Source organism: Mobula hypostoma, chromosome 6, assembly GCF_963921235.1.
Source record: "Mobula hypostoma chromosome 6, sMobHyp1.1, whole genome shotgun sequence".
NCBI lineage: Eukaryota > Metazoa > Chordata > Chondrichthyes > Myliobatiformes > Myliobatidae > Mobula > Mobula hypostoma.
In genome coordinates, this window is record NC_086102.1 from 154267309 (window position 1) to 154285589 (window position 18281).

General features: G+C 40.9%; 1 protein-coding gene across 13 annotated transcripts in view; it reads right to left on the minus strand.

Moving 5' to 3' along the window:
• LOC134348516 (PTB domain-containing engulfment adapter protein 1-like) overlaps window positions 1–18281 on the minus strand; it is a 436378-nt gene that overhangs the window by 112095 nt on the left and 306002 nt on the right. For all 13 annotated transcript variants that reach the window (XM_063052010.1, XM_063052016.1, XM_063052011.1 and 10 more), the window contains one exon: window positions 3172–3243. In XM_063052010.1, the coding sequence (XP_062908080.1) occupies window positions 3172–3243 (72 nt within the window). The remainder of the gene's footprint in view (window positions 1–3171; window positions 3244–18281) is intronic.

Here is an 18281-nt window from a genome sequence, read left to right on the forward strand (position 1 = left end):
TGATGAACAGACTATTATAAACATTTCAGTACCTATCAATAACATGCAAAAGCCTCATGACAAACATTATTCAATGAAAATAATATATTTTACGTCCTTTTTATTAACTCCTAGCAATTATTTGGTCATTTTATAATTTCTACAATGCACCATCATTCCATACTACGTGAGTGAAAGATAAAATATTACCGTAAAAACACAATTTCTTAAGAATAAGTTTGTAAATTCCGTCACTTTGGGCTGTCATGAAACACAGACAGCCTTGATGGGTAATGAAGTTTCACAGAGGCACAATGAAAACCATAACTCTATCCAATGACACATCGATCTAATGAGCAATGAGCTGAATCTTACAACTTTGGGTGCATTATATGTAACTGGTGGCCCCAGGTCTCCTTAGGCACATGTGCAGGGAGGAGTACATCCTTGCTGGCTACAGCACACTGATCTCTAGTAGCACAAGCTGAGAGATGGAAGGGCTTCCTACAAACTCAGGACACCCAACCCCCTTCGAACTTTGACAGCTAAAGGTCTGCCTCCAGCTTTGACAGCTATAAAACAATGGGGGAATTTTATTAGCTTTTGAACATCTTTGACATTCAGGGATTTCTCAAGACCATACTGAATTTCAACTATTTTTCATTTTTATTTGAAACCACCTAAAGCCTATAAATAATTAAAATGTTAATTTATACAGAGTCTCCCTTTGACTAATGTCTGCCACCCAATAACTCCCATTGAAATCAATGGGATATTTATCTCAGTCTAATGTGATGGAGGACACTGGATGGAACTCACTAGCCTAAACACTGAGAAATCAGAACAAGGTGGAGTTCCTCACTTGACTTCATAATAACCAGCACAAGTGTGTTCTGACGGCAAACTATAAAACCTGCAGATTTGGGAAATATGAAAGAAAAACAAAAGAAAATTCTTTAAACACTCAATAGGTTAGAAAGCATCCATGGAAAGTGAAACAGAGCTGACATTTCTGCTTCTGAAAAAGGGTGCTTGACCCGAATTGTTAACTATTTATTTTCCAGAGATGCTACCTGACCTAGAGAGTGTGCTCAGCATTTTCTGCTTTTACCTCAGCGCACTGGTGTAAGGAATAATCTGCTGTTGTTGCCATTAAAATTAGGACTACTGCATTAATCAGGAAACTCTGGCTAGGCTGCATCTGAAGTCTTGTATTCAGTGTTGATTGCCCTATTATAGGAGAGATGTGGAGGCCACGGAGGGAGTGCAGAAAGGGTGCTGCAAGAATCAGAAGGCAGACAAACTAGAGTTGTTTTCTCCGGAGCGGTGGAAGATGAAGGGAAATTTGACAGAAGTCTATAATATTATGAGAGGTGTAATTTTAAGGTGCTTGGAAGTAGGTACAAGGGGGATGTCGGAGGTAAGTTTTTCACACAGAGAGGGATGGGTGCATGGAATGAACTGCAAGCAAAGGTGGTAGAGACAGATACAGTAGAGACTTTTAAGGGACTTTTAGATAGGTACATAGAGCTCAGAAAAATAGAGGGCTATGTGGTAGGGAAATTCTCGGCAGCTGCTAGAGTAGGTTACATAGTTGGCACAACATTGTGGGCTGAAGGGCCTGTAATGTGCTGTAGATTTCTATGTTTCTATGTAAATGGAGGGAGGAGAAGATGGTGGCGCGACGCAGCACGCGCGGCCTCTCCAGTGAACGATATCGTATTTGTAAGTAGGATGCAGTGCACAATTCTGATTTGATGGAGACAGGTGTGAGAAGCACGGAGGAACATCTGCAGAAACGTCTGAAATGCCCGGTTTGCTGCCGCTGCTACTGTGCGATCGAGAATCTCCGGAGGGGAAGGTCCCAAATCCTCGGCTTTGCCTGTTGCTGGCGGCCGGGGTTGGGGTCAAAGCGCTCGGCAGAGATGGTGCTCGGTGCTCAGTGTCGGAGGGCTGGTCGGAGGCTCGAAGTTTTCGGACGGACTCAGAGTCGGACTGTGGTTGGGTGCTTCCAGGATGCTGCATCGGCAAGTTTGCGGCGCTGAAGCTTATGGCAGGGAGAGTTTTCTTCCTTCTTCCGTCTGCATGAGGTGATGGGACTTTCGAGAGACGTTGAGACTTTTTTTTTTACCGTGCCCATGGTCTGTTCTTTACCAAATTATGGTATTGCTTGCACTGTTGTAACTATATGTTATAATTATGTGTTTTTTGTCAGTTTTTCAGTCTTGGTCTGTCTTGTGTTTCTGTGATATCACACTGGAGGAACATTGTATCATTTCTTAATGCATGCATTACTAAATGACTATAAAAGAGGACTGCGTGTCCTCATAATCTCAAATCTAAATGGAGTGGACAGCCAGTATCACTCTTTCAAGATCAAAATGACTAGAGGGCATATATTTAAAGTAAGGAGGGGAAAGTTCAAAGGAGATATGTGGGGCAAGCTTTACAAAGTAGAGAGTGGTCAGTACCTGGAATACATTGCCAGGAGTGGTGGCAGAATTTATTAGAGTTATGTAAGTGGCTCTTAGATAGGCACATGAATATGCCAGAGATTGGAGGATTATGGGCCATGTGCAGGTAGAAGGGATTAAGTGACATTTGTTGAATTATTCCAGTACAACATCACAGGCCAAAGGGACTGTTCTTGTGCTATAAGAGTTCTATGTTCTATTTGACAGGGAAAAATTAAACCTTTGAAAACAGTCAATGTTAGTACATTAAGTCCAGTTTGGGGATTCAGGATTTCTCTCTAAACTTTTGTGCTTCTGACCTATATCCTTGCAAATTACTGCATTCACTTTATGACCTTCAGATCCCTACAAAAGAGAAGAAAAACAAATACATCTTTGAGGAATAAATGCATTTATTTATTTGGATGAAGGAGATGAGACTTTGGTGCATGAAGTGAAAGTTAATGAACAGATAAATTGTGTGAAAATTATTGCTTCACTAATTAATTGCAATCAAAGCCTAACACCATATTTCTTCCCGAAAAATTGCATAAATTAAGCACCTTAACGCATTCGAACTCCGACAGTTAAGAAGCTATTTTTCTGATTGATTTTAAATGCACACACATCCAGTAACCAGTTAGGGGCATCAGTGGGCCAAGGAAGAGGTTAACTTTAGCCTCAGTGAGAAATATATCAGGCAAGATTTACAGGAGTAGTAAATCAAGTTAACTTGTACCTTGAGTTTGCGAACAGCATCCTTTGCACTTTCAGTACCCTTTGGTTGTTCGACTTCAGCATTGCCAAGAAACTGAAAGAGATCATTGTAATTATTTTTAAAAAAGACCATTTTTATGCATGTAAACATAACATTGACCTTTGAATCATTAGGTAACATTTATTTAATTCTCATCTGGTATGATACAGGTAATCATTCTTTACCACATTTACTGTATTAAAATAACTAATACAGAAAAACAACAATTTTCAGCAAGATTTTTTTAAATTACAGATTTTGAATGCCTGAATTATGGACAGAACATACATGTGAGTGAGTGTTTCAGAGGCCAGAGGAATGTGTTTACCGGCTGCTGTGGGCATTTGCCACTGGGAGGAAACCCACAATTTCCATGTGCCTTCTCTGTGAGCTGCGACAATTGGAGGCTGGGTCAAACTGGGCAGATCTTATGGAATCAGTGAGCCCTCTGCATATTTGCTCCCTCTGCTGTAACAGCTGTTTCTGTCATTCTCTCCCACACATTGTTTTTCTCTATTCCTGACTAGTGGGCGGCTTGGTTTTCAAACACTTTCAAGATGAATAACCCGAGGACTGTCTGTACCCTTTTTTGAAGGTGTAATGCAAACACACAAAACAGAGCACCTCACTAGTCCAAAAATATTGTAACTGCTTCCTCGGCCCATGTACTTAATCACCTCGTCTACTGACTGCTCTATTCTCCTTCCCGATGGTAACAATGAGAAGAGGGCATGTCCTGGGTGATGGGGATCCTTAATGATGGACGCTGCCTTCCTGAGGTAGTGCTCCTTGAAGATGCCTTGGATACTATGGAGTCTAGTACCCATGATGGAGCTGACTAATTTTACAATAAGTCACTATGCTCTTCATGGTGCATCTGTAGATGTTTGAGTGTTTTAGGTGACGTAAACCAATAGCCGCTGTCTTCTTTATAGTGCATAGATATGTCAGGACTAGATTAGGTCCACAGAGATAATGACACCCAGGAACTTGAAATTGCTCACGCTCTCCACTTCTGATCCCTCTATGTGGATTGATGTGTGTTCCCTTGTCTTGCCCTCTCTCTGAAGTCTACAATCAACTCTTTGGTCTTACTGATGTTGAGAGCAAGGTTGTTGCAACGAAACTACTCAACTAGCTGGCATATCTTGCTCTTGTACACCCTCCCATCGCCATCTGTAATTCTGCCAACAATTACTGTATTATCAGCAAATTTATAGATGGCATTTGAGCTATGTCTAGCCACACAAACATGGGTGTAGAGACAGTACTGCAGTGGGCTAAGCACACACCCACGTGGTGCACCAGTGTTGATCGTCCGAGAGGTGGAGATGTTATTACCAATCTGCAGAGATTCTAGTCCTCTGGGTAGGAAGTCGAGGAGCCAGTCACAGAGGTAGGAACAGAGCCTAGGTCCTGTAGCTCTTTGATCAGGACTATAGTAGGCCACATCGGGCGGAAGGTTGATCCCCACGGAAGGGCACAACTCGGCAAATGAAGGCCCCATGGAAGGACTGAGTTCAAGCTGCTGGCTCTCCTTGATGCTGATGGAGGATGTTTTCAAAATCCTGAGACACGTGTGACTATTATCAGTGTGCACTGTAGTTTATGTTGGTCTCCTTCAGTTTGTCTGTGTTTTTGTTCTTGTTGCTGATTGGCTAGTGGATGAAATGTTACTTTTTTTTAAGTGAGGGAGGGAGTTGGGTGTTTGATGTTATTGTCACCGTTCTTTTGTGTGGGAGGAGCTTGGGGTGTGGAGTTTGTAGTTTTAGCTGCCATGTCCAGGTGGGCGATCTGTTAATTTTTTGGGTAGGGGAGAGAATGGGGGGGTTTTAGTTTGACAGTTTTGTTTCTTTTTCTTCTCGTGCTGGGGAGGGGCCTCAAAAGCTTTCATCATTTTTCTGTGTTTTATGACTATCTGCAGAAGACAAATCTCAGAGTTGTACTCTGTGTAATACTTCGATAATAAAATGAGCCTTTGTAGGAATGATAGTGTTAATCACTGAGCTACAGTCAATAAACAGCATCCTAACACAGGTATTTGGATTGTCCAGGTTATCCAAAGGCCGCGTGGAGAGCCGTTGAGATCGCATCCGCCATAGACCTATTGTGCTGGTGGGCAAATTGCAGTGGGTCCAGGACCTTGCTGAGGCAGAAGATGATTCTACCCATGACCACCCTCTCAAAGCATTTCATCACTGTTGCAGTACGTGCTACTGGACGATAGTCCTTAAGGCAGTTCATACTGCTCTTCTTGGACATTGGGAACAAACAGTTCTCAGAAGTCCACAGACGAATGTACTGCAGGGCAGCCCCAAAAGGAGGCACCACCCCCCAGTTGAGCATGGATGCCATGCCACACCACCTCCAATGTCTCTCCTCTTGGACTGCTGCATAGGCAAGACCGCGGTATAAGACATACTCCTAGCTACAACCAAGGCCATGCAGCTCGTTGGTCTCACCAATAAACCACTGAACCAGAGTTGCAGTATTTTACATTACCAATGTCCAACAGAGTCTTGCAAACACAAGAAAAACGTCCAAGAAAATCACTCGTTATTAGTCTGCACACTTCCTTTGTGCAACGACTCCAATGCCTTTCTGTAGCAGGCAACGCAATCTGCACCAGATCAAACTCTTCTAGCTCCTCCGCCAACGTGCATCTGGCTGATGGGGTAGACCAGCAGTACTTGAAGTTCTTAATTTCCAGCATTATCTCATGGTTGTAAGAAAGACATTTTAAAAAGACTATTGGTTGGTCTCGGAGAGGTAGCTGTGTCCCAGCACGCTGCCTCTTACTGGAAAGGGCAGTGGACAACATGGCAGACAAGCTTGCTGACCATTGAGGCCACTAAGGGAAGGGCAAGAGCATAAATTGTGAAGTATTTCGGGCTAGTGGCTGTTCCAGCTACGTGGTCAAGTCCATTCTGGGCCAAAACATAAGAACTGTGGTGCATTTTTGATCAGTTGCAAGACTCCACATCAGTACAATATTCAATCCAGAAAATAAAGGTGTTCCAAGTGGCTTATCTGGAATTATATAAAAAAAAGCTCTACTCTTTCCAAGTTCATAAATATCTAAAAAACTTATCTTAGGCACATTTGCGCAAAGTTTCTGAAGAGAATGTGCTTGGTAAATGATCCATTCTTGTCAGTCCAGTAATGGAACAAGGGAGCTTTGGGTGACACAACAAGGCCAGTAGAAGACTCCAGTGCCCACTCTAGTAGCTCTGGAACATACTGCAGAAGCTGCAGGAGCAGCAACAAGGGAATGAAAAATCCTGACCGATCATTTCTGTGGCACGACATCCTGCTCCTGCAAATAAGGAGCTCAGAAACATCACTGCCGTATGCAGTGCCTTGTGCATTTACGTTTTACGCTGTTTATCTTTCCCCAGCTTGGGTATTTATTTAGATGAAACAGAATCGATGCTAGCAACATCTGCTTGCACAGAAAGAAAAATGGGATACTAGCATTTAAACAAAAGCAATAATCCTGTCTACCTTTTTGCCTCTAAATTCACAAGGAAGTATAACGGAATTTAGTTTTCAAAAAATGTTTTAAAAAATGGTTGTTTTAGGATTAAAATGTAATTGATTCATATTATTTTAGTGATTAAATATAAGCAATCAAATTCATTCCTCTTTGGACAAACTTAGGTAAGCATGAAAAATCAGATCATGAGTAGAAAAAAAAAGGCTTACATTAATTTATAATGGCAAGAAAAAGTGCTGGAGCAAATAAACAAATACTTTGGTTTTGTCTTCATGGAAGAACACACAAGTAACTGCAGAAAACGTATGAATCAAGATGCTAAGACAAAGGAGGAATAAAAGAAAATTCTTCATGTTTAAACAGTAGTGCTAGTGGTACTCAGCAGGCCAGGCAGCATCTACAGGAAGAGGTAGAGTCGACGTTTCAGGCTGAGACCCTTCGTCGAGTCCTGACGAAGGGTCCCGGCCCGAAACGTCAACTGTACCTCTTCCTATAGATGCAGCCTGGCCTGCTGCATTCACCAGCAATTTTTATGTGTTGCTTGAAATTCCAGCATCTGCAGACTTTCTCGTGCTAGTAGTATTAATGGGATTAAAATTGATAAATCCACAGAACCAAATAAACAGCATCTCTAAACAGAAAACCAAGGGAACAGTGGATACAACACACACAAAATTCTGGACTCAGCAGCCAGGCAGCATCTATGGAAAAGAGTAAACAGTCAACATTTCAGGTTGGCACTCTTCATCAGGACCAATGAAGGGTCTCGGCCTGAAATGTCGACTGTTTACGCTTTTCCATAAATCCTGCCTGGTCTGCTGAGTTCTCCCAGAATTTTGTCATGTGTTGCTTGCATTTCCAGCATCTGCAGAATTTCTCTTCTTTGTGAAACAGTGGATGCATTGGTTGACACCTTCCAAAGTTCAATAGATTATGGAATTGTTCCGACAGATTGAAGATTGCCAAAAGGAACACCACTATGTAGTGAAAGGAGAAAGAAAGGGAACAGTTTCATACATTTTGTTAGCTTATTGTCAGTGCAATGAAAACTCTAGAGTTTATTATGCAGGTTATGATAACAGGACTCTTAGAAAATATCAACAGAGTTTAAATAAGTCAACATGGATTTGTGAAAGGATAATCACATAGACATGGGAAATCTAGATCTTCAGAAAGCCTTGACAGAAGATTCATGTAAGAAATTAGTATGCAAAGTTAAAGTTGAGTTTATTGACATATGCACACGTTGTCAGACTGTCATATGCACATGTATACAAAGGTGCAATGAAAATCCTATTTGCAGCAACTTTACAGGCACACAGCACTGTAAGAACCATTCACAAGAACAAAATAAAATTAATCATAAATTATGCAGGATTTCTACAGAAAAGAACACAGGATAGATTCATGAATGTTATATTGATACATATCGAAAATTGATTGATGGACGGAAACAGGCTCGGGATTAGATTGATCTTCTGGATGGTAGCAGGTGTACTCCAGAGTCAGTATTGAGCCTCAGCTTTTCACAACATATACGAATAACTTGGATGATGGAATGTGATGTGATGATGTGATATTTAGAAACATAGAAAACTTACAGCATGAATACACGCCCTTCGGCCCACAAAGCTGTGCCAAACATGTCCTTACCTTTGAAATTACCTATGGTTACCCATAGCCCTCTACTTTTCTGAGCTCCACGTACCTGTCCAGGAGTTTCTTAAAAGACCCTATCATATCTGCCTCCGCCACTGTCGCCGGCAGCCCATTCCACGCACTTACCACCCTCTGCGTAAAAAACTTACCCCTGACATCTCCTCTGAACCCACTTCCAAGCACCTTAAAAATGTGCCCTCTCATGTTAGCCATTTCAGCCCTGGGAAAAAGCCTCTGACTAACCATATGACCAATGCCTCTCATCATCTTATACACCTCTATCTGGTCCCCTCTCATCCTCTGTCATTCCAAGGAAAATAGGATGAGTTCACTCAACCTATTCTCATAAATATGTTCCCCAATCCAGGCAACACTCTTGTAAGTCTCCTCTGCACCCTTACTATGGTTTCCACATCCTTCCTGTAGTGAGGTGACCAGAACTGAGCACAGTACTCCAAGTGTGGTCTGACCGGGGTCCTATATAGCTGCAACATTACCTCTCAGCTCTTAAACTCAATCCCACGATTGACGAAGGCCAATGCACCGTATACTTTCTTAACCACAGAGTCAACCTGTGCAGCAGCTTTGAGTGTCCTATGGACTCAGACCCCAAGATCCTTCTGATCCTCCACACTGCCAAGAGTCTTACCATTAATACTATATTCTGCCATCATATTTGACCTACCAAAATGAACCACCTCACACTTACCTGGATTGAACTCCATCTGCTACTTCTCAGCCTAGTTTTGTATCCTATCAATGACCCATTGTAACCTCTGACAGCCCTCCACACTATCCACAACACACCCAACCTTTGTGTCATCAGCAAATTTACTAACCCATCCCTCCACTTCTTCATCCAGGTCACTTATAAAAATCACAAAGAGTAAGGGTCCCAGAACAGATTTCTGAGGCACACCGCTGGTTACCGACCTCCATGCAGAATATGACCTGTCTACAACCACTCTAAGCCTTCTGTGGGCAAGCTAGTTCTGGATCCGCAAAGCAATGAACTCTTGGATCACATGCCTCCTTACATTCTCAATAAGCCTTGCATGGCGAACCTTTTCAAAAGCCTTGCTGAAATCCATATACACTACATCTATGGTTCTACCTTCATCAATGTGTTTAGTCACATCCTCAAAAAATTCAATCAGGCTCGTAAGGAACGATCTGCCTTTGACAAAGCCACGCTGACTATTCCTAATCATATTATGCCTCTCCAAATGTTCATTAATCCTGCCTCTCAGGATCTTCTCCATCAACTTACCAGCCACTGAAGTAAGACTCACTGGTCTATAATTTCCTGGGCTATCTCTACCTGCTTTCTTGAATAACAGAACAACATCCACAACCCTCCAATCCTCTGGAACCTCTCCTGTCCCCATCAATGATGCAAAGATCATCACCAAAGGTTCAGCAATCTCCTCCCTCACTTCCCATGGTAGCCTGCGGCACATCTCACCTGGTCCCAGTGACTTATCCAACTTGATGCTTTCCAAAAGCTCCAGCACATCTTAATATCTACATACTCTAGCTTTTCAGTCCGCTGTAAATCATCCCAACATTCACCAACATCCTTTTCCATAGTGAATACTGAAACAAAATACTCATTAAGTACCTCTGCTATCTCCTCCGGTTCCATACACACTTCTCCACTGTCACACTTGATTGGTCCTACATTTTCAATGACAATTTCTACATTTATCAATGACAACTTAGACATGGGTGAAATTGAGAGTTGTAGGGAGAGTGCAAATGAGCTTCAAGGTAACTGAGATATGGTGAGAAAGTGAATAAATGCAGCAAAATGAATGGATTGTGAAGTTACTTCACCCTGAGAAGAAGAACAGAAAGAATGGTGACTAATTGGGAAATGCCGATTGACAGAGGAACCTGGTTGTCCTTGTACACAAGTCACTGAAAGGGAGTGTGCAGGTGCAAAAAGCAATGAAGACAACAAATAGTATATTAGCTTTTATTAAGTACAAGAGTATGGATATCTTACTACAATTATATAACACCTAAGTGAGACCACACCTGGAGTAGCATGTATTGTTCTGGCCTTCAAATCTAAGATACACTTGTGCAGCAGATGCTACTAGACCAACTCCAAGGATGGTAGGACTGTGATACAAGGAGAGACCATAAGATGATAAGACATAGGAGCGGAATTAAGCCATTCAGCCCATCGAGTCTGCTCTGCCATTCCATCATGGTTGATCCCAGATCCCACTTGACCCCATACACCTGCTTTCTTGCCATATCGTTTGATGCCCTAACCAATCAGGAAACTATCAACTTCCACTTTAAATATACCCATGGACTTGGCCTCCACTGCAGTCTGTGGCAGAGCATTACACAGATTCACCACTCTCTGGCTAAAAGAATTCCTCTTTACCTCTGTTCTAATAGATCACCCCTCAATTTTGAGGCTGTGCCCTCTGGTTCTGGATACTCCAATCATAGGAAGCATCCTCTCCATATCCTCCTTATCTACTCCTTTCAACATTCGGTAGGATCCCCATGCATTCTTCTAAATTCCATTGAGTACAGGCTCGAAGCTACCAAATGCTCTTCATACATTAACCCTTCACTCCCGGAATCATCCTCGTGAACCTCCTCCAGACTCCTTCCAATGTCAACAGATCCTTTCTGCGATATGGGGCCCAAACCTGTTGACAATACTCCAAATGAAGCCTGACTAGTGACTTACAAAGCCTCAGCATTATCTTCTTGATTTTATATTCTACTTCCTTTGAAATGTGTCAATATTGCATTTGCCTTCTTTACCACAGGTTCAACCTGTAAATTAACCTTCTGGGAGTCTTGCAGAGGGCTAAGTCCCTTTGCACTTGAGTAGAGGTTAGATCTACTCAGCCTGTATTTACAAGGTTTTAGAAGAAAGACAGCGGCTCTCACTGAAACTCAAAATTCTGAATGGGCTTATCAGGCTGGCTGCATATAGATGATGTTCTGAGCAATAATATCCAGAAAAAGTAGTCACAATGCCTAGAAATGAGAGGAAGAAGAGGTAGTGAAACTATTCTATCTTCCATGGCAGAAAATGGACAGATTTTTCGACAGGAAAGAAAACAAAGTGTATGGGAAGAACACTGAAAGATGGTTTCACAATAAAGGAGCAGCCATGATAAACAGACTCATCTTCCCATTTTTCCACATTGCTATGTTTCTGCAACAAAACTGCAAAATGCCTCACATTTTGCCAGACTTCAATAATTCCCTTAAGGAGTGCAGAACGGTCAGTACCTAAATCCAATTTTCCTGCAATACAATTCAATGAAATGTCAGTAGAATGACCAATCTAACATGATGGTCCATGGCATCCTCTACTGCCTCATATCCCATCTGGGTAGCCTCCAACCTGACAGCAAGAACATTGATTTCTCTGACTTCCTGTCATTTCTCACCCCCCCCCCACCTATTCTGACTCCTCTCATACCCCTTCTCTTCTCCTCACATACCTCCCTCCAGTGCCCCTCCTCCTTTTTCTCTCTTGGTCCACTCTCCTCTCTGATCAGATTCTTTCTTTTTCAGCTCTTTATCTTTTCTACCTACAACCTCCCAACATATTATTTCATCCACCCTCCCCCACCCACTCACCTTCCCCCTCACCTTGGACTTGCACGCCTTCCCTTCCCCCACCACCTTATTCTGGCTTCCTCCCTCCTTCTATCTAGTCTTGATGAAGGGGCTAGGCCCGAAATATTGACTGTTTATTCCATTCCATAGAAGCCACCCGATGAGCTGAGTTCCTCCAGTATTTTGTGTGCATTAATCTGGATTTCCAGCATCTTTAGAGTCACTTCTGTTTAAGATTCACTGCAGTAACCTACATTTTCACAGAGAGTTTCAAACATGACCTACTTTCAATACTTTCATGCTACTCAGGAAGGAATATTGCACACATATATAATACAAACTCCAATACAGAAGATTGTACACCATTAACTCACACTGAGCATGTGGTCACCAACACATTAAAAGCATAACCATTCAGTTAACATCCCATCAAAAGTGACAGTATTATCAAATTTCTAAATAACTGAATTATCAATGACACCTTGAGGAACTTCAAGCAACACACACAAAATGCTGGAGGAACTCAGCAGGCTAGGCAGCATCTATGGAAAAAAGTAAACAGTCGACGTTTTGGGCCGAAACCCTTCAGCAGGATTGTGAGTTGCTCGGATTTCCAGCACCTGCAGATTTTCTCTTGTTTACAAATACAGATCGCAAATCAAAGCAATGGCAAGTAATTTATTTATTTTGCTTCTTCCAAGCTTAGATCTTTGTTCATGCATCAAGATTTATTTTGACTGATTAGTGATCATTAGACTGCTTTGGATAACCAGTAGTTAATAAATAATTCAGTCATTTTTAACCACACATTTCCAATGAATCTTGCCTAATCATAAACATAATTTTAAAATCTGACAGTACAGGACTCCATGAGGCTTAATTTGCAGGGTGAGTTGGTGACAAGGAAGGCAAAAACGATGTTAGCATTTATTTTGAGAGGACTGGAATATAAAAGCAAGAATGTAACTGTAACCGGGTGACCATAGAATATCATTTTTTATTGTTAAAGTGCACTTATGTATTCATCTTGACAATGCTAAAATAGCAACCTGTGCCTTTAAGAGAAAACGGTGAAGTCATTTTGTATGAGTGGAGTAGAACAAAGAGTTGCCATGTTCTAGAAAGGATAACGTTTGAATGCTTTTCCCAGGTTTGGTGATGAAAGGTAAAATAATATTTGATAATATCCATGTAAATTTGTTTATACTTGTTTGCAAATCTAGAATACCAATAATTTGATGTGTTTCACGTGTTTAGATTTTCACCAGTAAATTGATCAGCGCTGGATAGCGTGATTACGAGGTTCCTTAATCAGCCTACTAGGTTAGTCTTTTTAGTAATTCAACTGCAAGGCAATCTACCGTAAAAGTTTAATTGGCTTTCTTTACTGTTTCATAACCGAATGTGAATGTAACATAGTAATGTGAATGTATTAATCTCTGTTCACGCAATGTGAGCGAGGAGAACTCATTTCGAGGTCTAGCCTATATGTGTTTGGAAGCTAAGCACGTGTGTGCCAAATGTGAGTATATCTCTTTGCTGAGATGAGATGTATCTATTCATATTTTTGATGTTATGTATATGGTACAAGCTTTCTTCACCACCATATCCACATGAGATTCTACCTTCAGGGAACTGTGCACCATTATTCCTTGATCTCTCTGTTCTACTGCATTCTTCAATGCCCTACCATTTACCGTGTATGTCCTATTTTGATTAGTCCTACCAAAATGTAGCACCTCACATCTATCAGCATTAAACTCCATCTGCCATCTTTCAGCCCACTCTTCTAACTGGCCTAAATCTCTCTGCAAGCTTTGAAAACCTACTTCATTATCCACAACACCACCTATCTTAGTATCATCCGCATACATACTAATCCAATTTACCACCCTATCATCCAGATCATTAATATATATGACAAACAACATTGGACCCAGTACAGATCCCTGAGGCACACCAGAAGTCACCGGCCTCCAACCTGGCAAACAGTTATCCACCACTACTCTCTGGCATCTCCCAACCAGCCACTGTTGAATCTATTTTACTACTTCAATATTAACACCTAACAGTTGAACCTTCCTAACTACCTTTCCGTGTGGAACCTTGTCAAAGGCCTTACTGAAGTCCATATAGACAACATCCACTGCTTTACCCTCGTCAACTTTCCTAGTAACCTCTTCAAAAAATTCAGTAAGATTTGTCAAACGAAACCTTCCACGCACAAATCTATGTTGACTGTTCCAAATCAGACCCTCTCTATCCAGATAATTATATATACCATCTCTAAGAATACTTTCCATTAATTTACCCACCACTGACGTCAAACTTACAGGCCGATAATTGCTAGGTTTACTCTTAGAAGCCTTTTTAAACAATAGAACGACATGAGCAATACGCCAATCCTCCAGCACCATCCCCATTTCTAATGACATTTGAAATATTTCTGTCAGAGCCCCTGCTATTCCTACACTAACTTCCCTCAAGATCCTAGGGAATATCCTGTCAGGACCCAGAGACCTATCTGCTTTTATATTCCTTAAAAGCGCCAGTACTTCCTCTTCTTTAATCATCATAGTTTCTATATCTTCCCTATTTGTTTCCCTTACCTTACACAATTCTATATCCTTCTTCTTCGTGAATACCGAAGAAAAGAAATTGTTCAAAATCTCCATCTTTTTTGGCTCCACACATAGCTGTCCACCCTGATTCTCTAAGGAACCAATTTCATCCCTCATTATCTTTGCTATTAATACAACTGTAGAAACCCTTTGGATTTATTTTCACCTTACTTGCCAAAGTAAGCTCGTATCTTCTTTTAGCTTTTCTAATTTCTTAAGATTTTTTTTACATTCTTTATATTCCTCGAGCACCTCATTTACTCCATGCTGCCTACATTTATTGTAGATATCTCTTTTTTTCCAAACCAAGTTTCTAATATCCCTTGAAAACCATGGCCCTCTCAAACTTTTAGCCTTTCCTTTCAACCTAACAGGAACATAAAGATTCTGTACCCTCAAAATTTCACCTTTAAATGACCTCAATTTCTCTATTACACCCTTCCCATAAAACAAATTATCCCAATCCACTCCTTCTAAATCCTTTCGCATCTCCTCAAAGTTAGCCTTTCTCCAATCAAAAATCTCAACCCTGCGTCGAGACCTATCCTTCTCCATAATTATACTGAAACTAATGGCATTGTGATAACTGGACCCGAAGTGCTCCCCAACACATACCTCTGTCACCTGACCTATCTCATTCCCTAACAGGAGATCCAACACTGCCCTCCTCTAGTTGGTACCTCTACGTATTGCTGCAAAAAAAATCCTGCATATATTTTACAAACTCCAAACCATCCAGCCCTTTTACAGTATAGGCTTCCCAGTCTATGTGTGAAAATTAAGATCTCCCACAATCACAACCTTGTGCTTACTACAAATATCTGCTATCTCCTTACAAATTTGCTCCCCTAATTCTTGCTCCCTATTAGGTGGTCTATAATACACCCCTATAAGTGTTACTACACCTTTCCCATTCCTCAATTCCACCCAAATAGCCTCCCTAGACGAGCCCTCTAATCTATCCTGCCAGGGCACTGCTGTAATATTTTCTCTGACAAGCAATGCAAAACCTCCCCCTCTTGTCCCTCTGATTCTATCACACCTGAAGCAACGAAATCCAGGAATATGTAGTTGCCAATCACATCCCTCCTGCAACCATGTTTTACTAATAGCTACAACATCATACTTCCAGGTGTCAATCCATGCTCTAAGCTCATCCACCTTTCTTACAATGCTGCTAACATTAAAATAAATACATTTAAGATATTTTCCACCTCTTACTCTCTGTTGATCAGTGACGGTACAAATAACTTTACTATCTTCTTTTTCTTCCTTCTCCCCTACATCTGTTCCTACACTCTGGTTCCCCTCCCCCCCTATAATGGCGAGAACTGTTTTTTTAAAAAATTCATGTTGTTATTTTTATTTTGATATCCCTTTTTGCAATAAAAGATCTAAAACAAATAAAGAAATTTAAGACCCGAAAAAGTATTTGTTCTCCTATGTGTGTATTATTTTCCAGGCTACATAATGCTGAGGCTTTGTAAAGGATTGGTCAGACCTCACTTGGTGTATTGTGAGGCAGTGTTGGACCCCTTAACCAAGAAAAGATGTGCTGGTATTGGAGAGGGTCCTGAGGAGATTCGCAAGAATAAGACCAGAAATAAAAGGGTTAACATATGAGGAGCTTTTGAAAGCTCTGGTCCTATATTCCATGGAGTTTAAAATAATGAGGGGAAATCTCTTTCAAACCTATCACATATTGAAAGGCGCACATAGAGTGGATGTGGAGAGGCTATTTCAAAATCAGATTCAAGTTCAATATCACTGGCATACATCATGAATTTTGCTGGTTTCCACCAGCAGTACATTATAACACTTAATAAAATATAAATTACAATAAGAAATATATATATATTTGAAGGGATATACATGGGATCATTGCCCATTCAGAAATCTGATGGCAGAGGAGATGCTGTTCTTGAAATGTTGAGTGTGTGTGTTCAGGCTTCTGTACCTCTTTTTTGATGGTAGCAATGAGAAGAGTGTGTGTCCTGGGTGACGGGGGTCCTAAATGAATGATGCCGCCTTTTTGAGGCATCGTCATTTGAAGGTGTCCTCAACACTGGGGAGACCGGCATCCATGATAGAGCTGGCTTTGTTTGCAACTATCTGCAGCTTTCTTACCAATCCTCTGCAATGATCCCTTCAATAATGCAACCAGTTAGAATGCTCTCCACAGCAAATTTGGAGAGTCTTTGATGACATGCCAAGTCTCCTCATATTTCTAATGAAATACAGGCACTGCTATGGATTCTTTCTAATTGCATTAACACATTGGGCCCAGAATAGATCTTCACAGATGCTGACACCCAGGAACTTTAAACTGCTGACCCCTTCGACTGCTGTTCCCTCGACTTTCCCATCCTGAAATCCACAATTAATCCCTTGGTTTTATTGATGTTGAGTGCAAGGTTGGTGCTGTGACACCATTCAACCAGCTGATTTATCTCACTCCTGCACGCTTTCTCGTCACCACCTGAAATTTTGTCAATAGTTGCAACATGGACAAATGTATCGACGGTGTTTGAGCTGTGCCAACTCACACAGCCGTAGGTTAGAGAGAGTAGTGCAGTTGTCTAAGCGTGCATTTTTAAGCTGCTCCAAAGTTAATTGTCAGTAAGGATATGTCATTTCCAATCCTCACTAACTGCTCACCTGATGAGGAAGTCAAGGATCCATTTGCAGAGGGAGATACAGAGACCCAGTGTTCCTATGTTGGGGGAATCTAGAAGTAAACAGCACAGCCTCAGAACAGAAGAATGTCCCTCGAGAACAGATGAGAAGGATCTTTTTTAGCCAGACGGTGGTGTATCTGTGGAATTCATTGCCACAGATGGCTGTGGAGGCCAAAATTATTGGGTATATTTAAAGAGGAGGTTGATAAATATTAGTAAGGGTGACAACCTTTATGATGAGATGGAAGGAGAATGGTGTTAAGCGGGATAATAAATCAACCATGATGGAATGGCAGAGCAGACTCAATGGGCTGAATGGCCTACATCTGCTCCTATGTCTCATGGTCTGATGGTCAAACTCACAGTTTTTAAACCAATTATATTATTCGGTGAATCCAATCTTCCAATATTATATTTGGTCGCATTTTGCCAATGTTTCTTTTTACATTTCATCCATAAAAATACAGCTATTTCTAAGCTATGCAAACAATTCACATGGTTATAAAGTACAGTTTCAGACTAATAAGTAAAACAAGAATAATTCTGAACAAAAATATTTGCATAGGCAAAGTGTCTCTAAAACTTGAGGCTTAGCTACAGCATAATAGTCATCATAAACAATGTTTTTCTTTGAAATATTAGCCAATATATTTTCTTGAAATAAGTGAACCAGCAGTCAATTGAGGCAACACTTATACAAAAGACTGATATATCTGTGAGCCAATCATTTAGAAATGATTACCAGGGTATATGTCTAACATTTAATACTTAAAAGTAAATAGATTAGAGGATCTTAATACTTTAGTTTAAAAGAGGAAGCACAACTTGATGAGTTTGTTTAGAACGCTGACCAATTTTTCCAAGGGTAAGATTTCAACAATAACTATCATCCAACCACTAATTAGAATCTATTTCTAGTACGTATAATTGAAACAGCTTATAACAAAACAAAGAATAAAGCTTATAGTTATGCTGGATGAATGACAAAAATGTCCTTCCCCCAACTTTGGCTCTGATCTATTGTTCATAAATAGC